Genomic DNA, 9,329 nt, shown 5'->3' on the forward strand with positions numbered 1-9,329 from the left:
GCAACGCTGGGCGTCACCGTCACGTCAAGTCAAGCAAGGATTCTGCCCGTTGCTACTTTACTTGAAATTTGTAGTTTTCGACTATATTTCGGTTAATTGCAGTACAATTTAAAGCTTTATTTTATTTCAGTGTGATATAACGTAAGTAAATTCTTGGTTAATAAGTAATTACTATGAATTTATTGATAAGTACTAAATTACTTCCTTGCATGGGTTTTTCGACCCGACAAGATGGACGTCAGTAGTATTGTGACGTGATTATATAAAATAACATATTAAAAGAACGTGTAGACATATATTTTGTGCTAACAGTAGTTTAAAGTTTTATATATTTTATTAAATTTGATGAAAATACAATTAATTGATGGGTATTATATTTTGGGCTGAGAACGATTGCGATGGAAACCTGCCTATAACGGCATCGAAATGATCTGCAATTCTGCAGTTACGTTGGTGACTACTGACTAAGCATATTAGGTTGCGCGCGTGTACATTTATAATTTTGGGATTGTGTATAATATTAAACTGAAGATGTAAAGAAACCCACATTGGTCTATTTACATGACATATAATAGGGTCATTGTCCCCTTTTTCTAAGTATTCTAATCTGTGCAGCTAATGTACTAGATGTTAGTATTATCTTTACGTTCTTGGTTTGCTTTGCGAGTTTCGATTTTATTTAGCTTTTGAAAATCCCTGGCATAATAATAATTTTATTTCCATTTCTAAACACAAAGTATTTTGGACATTTTAATTTTATTATTTTGCATAATCATGTAGCGGAAACTATCAGAGCTTTTAATGGCATGATATGAGACTAGCTTATGCTCGCGACTTCATCCTCATGTACTACACAAATTTCAAACCCCAATTTAATCCCCTTAGGAGTTGAATTTTCGAAAATCCTTAGTATATGTAATAATAGATATCTGCAGGCCAAATTTTGGTTTGAACTGTGTGTTGATAGATTAGTAAGTCAGTCAGCTATTCCTTTTATATATTTAGATAAAAGTGCATTGTTGAAATTCTGAACTGATTAGTAGAATGTGTGTACTTGTTGTTGTAGTAGACATAAACATTGCTAATACTGATGCTGATACAGATGCGAATTATAATATACTAGCTGATGCCTGCGACTTTGTCCATGTGGATGTAGGTTTTTAAAAATCCTGTCCCACTCTTAGATTTTCCGGGATAAAATGTAACCTATGTCACTCTCCAGATCTTTAACTATAAAAAAATAAAATTAAAATAGCCTTTATTCTCTGATCTAGTGCTGGTGTTACCAATTTGCAGAATACTCATGTAAAAATTAAAATAGAATAACTAGCTGATGCCCGCAACTTTTGGATGGGAACTCTTTGATTTCCCAGGATAAAAAGTAGCCTATGTCCTTACCAGCTATTTCTGTGCAAATTTTGTCAAAAATATTAAAGTATTAACTGTGAAAAAATAAGAGCAACAGATAGGTAACATATCCTTATGTTATTTTAAGCTTTACATAGTTGATTTCGATACTATCTAGTCATAATAATATGATATGTATGTAGACCTTATATGTTGCAGTGACCCTAAGATCAGTTAGCCCACCCTTAGAAATCTGTCTGCTTAGCGACTTTATTTACATTTGTAGTCTTGCAAGTAAAGTTATAAAATTTTCTTTTCTAAATACAAAACATCTTTTCAGATAGCAAAACATCTGGACAGAGTGCTATGAAAACTGAGTTTCAGGACGACGAAAAGGGGAAAGAGTAATAAACACCTTAAAAAAGAAGTTAAAGCATAAAAAATTACAAGATGCAGACTATAAAATGTGTTGTGGTTGGTGACGGAGCGGTGGGCAAGACTTGCCTGCTGATCAGTTATACAACCAATAAGTTCCCCTCTGAGTATGTGCCCACCGTGTTTGACAACTATGCTGTAACTGTCATGATTGGAGGTGAACCATACACCCTGGGTCTCTTTGATACTGCAGGTTTGTAAAAAGTCTTATTTATTTTGGTAAATAGACTACATTAAAAAGATGGATGGACACAAACAAATATAAGTTATGTGAGCCCTTCTCTTTTGGTCTCATAAATTGCATTTAGTGAAAGTATGGTCATTTAGTAAACATCTGAATTTTTTATTTTAGCCACTGGTTTGCCTTTTTTGTCTAATCTGTCCTTATTTTACGAGTTCTTCTACTATTTAGTCAAGTACTAGGAAACTTCTGAACAGCATGAACTTCTCCATTGTTGATTGAATTTTCACAAGAAAATCGTCACAAAAAAATAACTTTTTATATCGTACATACCCGGTGGTGGTGGTGGTGGTTTGGTGTAGTTTATAACTTTTAAACTACACTAAACCACCACCACCATGTTAGTTGATTGCTTATAAATTATAAGCAATCAACTAACATACATTAGAACTTTGGTTATCAGGCCAGAGTCCATACAAAAATGCCCATGGTCCTTTTTCCCCAGAATTATTTATCAGTTTTCAAAAACAATATGACTTATGCAAAGTAGACAATCTGAAGCAGTATTCAAATAAAAATTTTGTTAATGACAGCTAATTATTGTTATCAGGTCAGGAAGATTACGACAGGCTGAGACCCCTAAGTTATCCACAAACCGATGTTTTCCTTGTATGCTTCAGTGTGGTGAGCCCCAGTTCATTTGAGAATGTTAAGGAAAAGGTAATGTATTATTCTGATTAATTAGCTAAATAACTTTATACACAAACACTAATACTATGTGTATATATACTGTACACTAGGCAAAGCAAGTGCAAGGACAAGCCTGCCCCTAATCAGTTTCTACACAGCATCACGCTGGAATATTATGAGTACAATCTGAAAAAGGTCTCATCATATTTGCGCTTTGTGTCAACTGTCATGTCAAAAATACATTTTACCCATGGATTTATACTAAGCCCAATTGAGTACTTAAAGATATCACCAAATGAAAAATAGACTATTCCATTGTGTTAAAAGTTGTTTTCCTATGACATAATCAACTAGAGAAAGTGTGCCGAGCGAGAGCTATAGACTAGAGAGTGGTATCTCACTCGTACAGTTGCTATAACAAAAAAACAAATTGTGTTGGTAGCCTTGAACCATTCATACTTAGTTCATATTCAATGAGCTTATAGTATTTAGCTTTCATTTAATAGTCTTGTTCGGGACTTTTTGATTTGTATTTAATTTAACCCCAAATGTAACATCAACCTACCTAATAATCTGTGGATCAATCATAACTAAACATGTGGTGGCACATCTTTGCCAATAGGGTGGTTACTTGTTCCCTGACCAGACAGCTTTATTTTATAGAAACTGATGTATCAAAATTCAATTACTATTTCCAGTGGGTACCGGAAATCACTCATCATCAACAAAAGACACCATTTCTGTTGGTGGGCACGCAGATAGATTTACGAGATGATCCCGCCACCATGGAGAAGTTAGCAAAGATAAAGCAGAAGCCAGTCTCACTGGAGCAAGGGGAGAAACTTGCAAAGGAGTTGAAAGCTGTCAAATATGTGGAATGCTCAGCTCTTACTCAGGTGAGTTTGTACAGCATCCATTTAATGTGTAACTTAAAATAACACTACACTACAGTTAAAAAAATGTTGTTAGGCAGATAATTTTATAGTGTTTTGTTTTTTCTATTCACACCTACAACATTTGAGTGATGGACGTGCGGTCAAATTTTATGCAGCCTTGCAGCATTTGTATTCATCCATACTATTATTATAAATGCGAAAGTGTGTCTGTCTGTCCGTCTGTCTGTCTGTCTGTCTGTTTGTCTGCTAGCTTTTAACGGCCCATCCTTTAACCGATTTCAATGAAATTTCGTACAGAGATAGCTTGCATCTCAGGGAAGGACATAGGCTACTTTTGATCCCAATTAAAGAGTTCCCACAGGATTTGAAAACCTAAATCTACGCGGATGCAGTTTCGGGCATCATCTAGTTATTCATAATATCATAGTAATATTCATATTATAATAGATAGTTTTAGCCACTTATACTTATATGCAAAATAAGTAGTCCAATAAGAACACTGGTGTATTTTTAAAAACAGATCTCCGCCGGGCATTTTAATGCTTACTGCCATACTCTGAGTCGCTTAATTGTTACTTAAGTTTAGTTAAAATGAGACAGCTATCTCTCACATAAATCTGTCTCGCTTTAACTCAATCTTAAGTAACGATTAGCGACTCTGAGTACGGCAGTTAGTGTAGGACCTACTCAAGTCACCATGTAGCAACTCGGATTGGACACTACTGGTTTTGTGCACACTGTACTCTTTGCATTCCTAGTAGGATTTTTCTTTTCCTACTCAGTAGAAATTACTATTTTGTAATCTCATCAATTTAACTTAGTATTGTAACATTTAATCTGTCATCAAAACATCAGCCTCACAAGTCAGAATGGTTGTGCTTTCAGAAAGGGCTGAAGAACGTGTTTGACGAAGCTATCTTAGCAGCTTTGGAACCTCCAGAGCCAGTCAAAAGAAGGAAATGTGTTCTGTTGTAATGTAATGCAACATCTCCCCAATCATGGCACACTGCCGAGCGATTGTGAAATCCATATAAACTACCATTTGTAACATTCATCTTCTTTTTATAATCATTACTATTAAATATGCCATATATTGAATAACAAGCCAGACTGTAAAGTAGTCTTGGGCGAAATAATATTATTTAGACTTTGAAAAAAAGCATCCCAGCATGCTCCCCAGAGCTTTCCTTATAAACATAGTTTGTCTCATATTTGAATATTAACCATTCAAGCGAAATCTGCAAGTCTGTAGTTGTCTGTAGTTTGCAAGATTTCCATGAAAAAAAATGTGCATTTTCAAAATTACACTTTCATTTTCAGACAAAAGTTTCATTGAGTTTGATTGGTTTGGTTGGATTCAAATACGAGCCAAACTGCTTATGGTTGGAGCTTGTTACGAATAAGTTCCTCTTGATAAAATGAAATATTTATTTGGAATAAGTATATTATGTAACATTTAAAGACATCCAGCATGTAGTATTGTACAAGTTATAATATCAAAAGTGGCAAAATCTGTTCTTTTTTCTTTTAATGAAGTGACAACATTTAAAAAAATAACTATGTTTGATATTATGATTTATCTAGATTAAAAATTGAATGAAATTAAAAACAATATTTTATAATACACATATATCATAGGTCTAGATTTTCTTTGCTGTATATACTTTTAAAATGTAATATATCATACAAAACAATAACGAATTAATAGCATATATTGTTTTCAAAGTTGTTATGGTCCAACTTATATTTTGCAATAAGTTTACTAACACAACAAGCATTTACTACGTAAAAGTTTACATGTTGAAACAAGTAAACAATTTGATAGTATTAGACTTGGAATGGGTTGTTGCTATTTTTGATATTATATAAATCAGTTATTAATAACAATTTTACAAGTCATTTGTACCTATGATTAACATTATATAAAACCATTTTGTACTTCATGATATAATACATCAAAGTTGATAGTTTGTAAATTATTATTAACCATAATTATATAATTACAACATGGTTAATATGCTTTTAAAAAGAAGAGAATGTGTAACTTTATGTACTAATAATATTTTCTGTCTACTTATAACTTACTTTATTATGAATATTCTTAAGAGGCAAATAAGTAAAAAATATCTGTAGTAATTTACTGAATAAAAATGCAATTTCCATTGAATGCTTTAGTCGCCGGAACAATATTTTCTAACTTATAACTGCTTTGCATTTCAATTGAGAAGACTTTTGGCGAAGAACTTCGTAAATTGCATAATTATAAAACTTTTACCACCAGCAATAAAATTGTTCTTTTGATTAAAAATTTTCTGTTTTTATTTTTTAAAGAAAATCAATGAAATTACAAGTTATAATATCAAAAGTGGCAAAATCTTTCTTTGTTTTTTCTTTTTATGAAGTGACAACATTTTATAAAAAATAACTATGTTCGATATTATGATTTATCTAGATTAAAAATTGAATTAAAGTAAAAACAATATTTTATAATACACATAATATCATAGGTCTAGATTTTTGACTGTATATACTTTTAAAATGTAATATATCATACAAAACAATTATGAATTAATAGCAAGCATATTGTTTTCAAAGTTGTTATGGTCCAACTTATATTTTGCAATAAGTTTACTAACACAACAAGCATTTACTGTGTAAAAGTTTACATTATGTGGTTGAAAGAATTGAACAATTTGATAGTATTAGACTTGGAACGGGTTGTTGCTATTTTTGATATTATATAAATCTGTTATTAATAACAATTTTAAAAGTCATTTGTACCTATGATTAGCATTATATAAAACCATTTTGTACTGCATGATATAATATATTGAAGTTGATAGTTTATAAATTATTATTAACCATGATTATACTATTACAACATGGTTAGTATGCTTTTAATAAGAAGGTAATGTATAACTTTATTTACTAATATTTTCTGTCTGCATACTTATATATAACTAACTACATTATGAATATTTTTTAAGAGGCAAATGAGTTAAAAAGTCTACAGTAATTTACTGAGCAAAAATGCAATCCCCAGTTGAATGATTTAGTCGCCGGATCAATATTTTCTAACTTATAACTGCTTTGCATTTCAATTGAGAAGACTATTGGCGAAGAACTTCGTAAATTGCATTATTATAAAACTTTTCCCACCTGCAATGTAATTGTTCTTTTGACTAACGAAACACAAGAGTATGTACATAATTTTTATCTAATAATCTTGGCCAAAGTAGGTATTATTTTTCTGTGGGCATCTACTACATTACTAAATTTTTCGCCTCTTAATAAAAAGTTGTAATTAATGTATTTTAGTTTTATCGCAGGAATAATATGTTGTTTCGCGTGTTTTTTTTGTTTAGATTATACTAATTTTATCAAAATATATTTTGTAATTAAGGATACACCTTACTGTAAACATGTAACATTAATATGATTGTGAGGTTAACTATACAGAGTATTATTATAGTGTGAATATTAGTCTTGAAAATTTGTGAAAGTAGCATTTTTATTATTCTAATGGCATTGATTCTGATGTCTTTCTTAAACTAAATTTAGAGTACATATTATATTAAATATCTTTTCTTTTTATTACTGTAGGCAAAGGACAGAAGGCTAATGCTAAATTAACAACTTATATTTTAATGCTACCCTAGAAATTTGAAGACCATCCTCAACGATCCCTCAGACTAGCTGGAATTGCAAGATTAGGCAGTTTCACATAAGGTTTCTGTCCTTTCTTTATTACATTGCCAAGAAAAAGATACAAATACTCTAAAATTTCGTTTGACATTCAAATCAGCATCAATATAATGCAATGTGAATTTTGACTGAATTAAAAGTATTCATTCCATGGAATATCTTTGCAGTTTCATGTATGCAGTGCTGTGTCGATTGTAACAATGAAGTATTTATATTACGCAGGGTGATGTATGTGTCTCGATTTTTTATACTCTGTATATGCTGCTGCCTCGACACAAAGTAACGCACAGCGAACAATACAGCGAACTTTGACTTGGCTCAGACATAAGAGATAGTTAAAACGAGGCAGCGTTATATCATCATCATGATGATCAACCCATCGCCGACTCACTACAGAATATGGGTCACCTCTCAGAATGAGAAGGGTTTGACCATAGTCTACCACGCTTGCCATGTGGGGATTGGTAGACTTCACACACCTTTGAGAACATTATGGAGAACTCTCAGGCATGCAGCTTTCCTCACGATGTTTTCCTTCGTCGTTAAAGCAATAATAAAGTGATATTATTAATTAAAACACACATAACGAAACCACTAGGTTATCTATCACAGCTTCTATCCTACTAGCTTAATCGTGCTTTATTTTACAGGAATTTCCGATCCAACCAGTATTGGCATAAGATTACATATCCTATTTGTCGCGGGTGTGCGATTCATCTAATAGCGTTCTATAGCTGGCAAAAATCTGTCTCGTTTTAACTGAATCTTAAGTCTGAGCAAGGTTAAAGTACGCTCTTTAGATACGCCTCTAAAACCTGGCTCCTCTATAGATAAGACTTAATATAAAGCCCAATGAAATATTGTGCACACTTGTGGGACACTCAATAATTGCATGACAGTAATTAATAGTCATTTGGGCTGATTTTGTTGTATTCAAAAGTTTAGATTACATATTATTTATTATCTTAAACTTATTTAAATTAACAAGTACTATAATTTTTTGTATGGAATGTTGTATTCTTTTAACACCACACAGTTAGGCCTGTTAATTTAATTAACCGGATTTAGCCCTGATGCACAATTTATTTTGTAATAAAAAATATATATTCAACAGTTAAAAAAAACAGTTATACATACTGCAACCAAATTGTAAAGAAAATCAAGATTATTTTTCTTGTTGCAGTTATCGTAGAAGTTATTTATTAAACATTTATTTAACAAAAACTTGTTCTCCCATATAAAAGAAGCTACCCGAACAGCTATTTACTATCCCACACAGAATAAGTTCACAAATCCATTGGAATATCAGAGAATGGCTGATACGCTTCTATAAGCGTCACAATACGGTCTTGGTAAACTGGTCGCACTGGCCAGCTTCAGACTTCAGTTCCTTCTTAACCACTAGGGAGAGGGCACCTGGGACCTATTAGGACTTATTTAGCTTCCCATAACGTGTTTTTCTCGAAGTCCAGTCTCTGGACCTAAATCTCGAGACTGCCCAAGAAGCCCTGTTCCGGCTGTCCCCCCCTGGAAGACGAGTGCATATTTTATTAATCAAATGGTTAATGTATTTAATTATATTCTTGTCTATAATAGGGCCATGGTTTCACCATTATGTATCAGCATATATTATTCTTCCAGTGGTAGGGCATTATCGCATTTTTTATCCAAAAGCTAATAAAAATCGTTGAGCCCAACGATTTTTATACTATGTAAAGTATATTATTTACTCAAAGTTTCCTGTTATGTCAAATGCAGTGCATTTCTTGCTGGGCATCAGTTATCTAAAATCGATTTTGTCATTTCCCCGCGCGTTTGAGATGAGTATGAAGCAATTTTTACAAATGACCTTGGTTTCAGTATTCCATTTTTTAAACCAATGATATTCGCATTCCAATCAAACGGTCTCATGTACATTCTATTTACGGCAGATTTTTCGAACGCCAAATAAACATAAATGAAATAAAGGGGTGGCCATAATAAAGTGTGTCATGAGCAATATAAGCCGTAGCTTACTACTGGGTTGTAGGGTTACTAGTAAGTGACGACTTACTAGTAACCCTCAACAGTTATTA

The 9,329-nt window shown here is 32.4% G+C and overlaps 1 protein-coding gene across 2 annotated transcripts; it reads left to right on the plus strand.

Annotated features, from left to right (window-relative positions):
- On the plus strand, positions 1-9,329 carry Cdc42 (Cell division cycle 42). 2 transcript variants are annotated; one of them, XM_034983422.2, is made up of 5 exons: positions 1-141; positions 1,688-1,975; positions 2,574-2,683; positions 3,352-3,549; positions 4,435-9,329. In XM_034983422.2, the coding sequence occupies exons 2-5, from the start codon at positions 1,798-1,800 to the stop codon at positions 4,522-4,524; spliced, it is 576 nt and encodes a 191-aa protein (XP_034839313.1). In that variant the 5' UTR covers positions 1-141; positions 1,688-1,797; the 3' UTR covers positions 4,525-9,329. The 2 variants fall into 2 exon arrangements, with proteins under 2 accessions (XP_034839313.1, XP_069364645.1); XM_069508544.1 differs by having other exon boundaries at positions 44-145.

The sequence above is a fragment of the Maniola hyperantus genome, chromosome Z (assembly GCF_902806685.2).
Source record: "Maniola hyperantus chromosome Z, iAphHyp1.2, whole genome shotgun sequence".
NCBI classification, from domain to species: domain Eukaryota; kingdom Metazoa; phylum Arthropoda; class Insecta; order Lepidoptera; family Nymphalidae; genus Maniola; species Maniola hyperantus.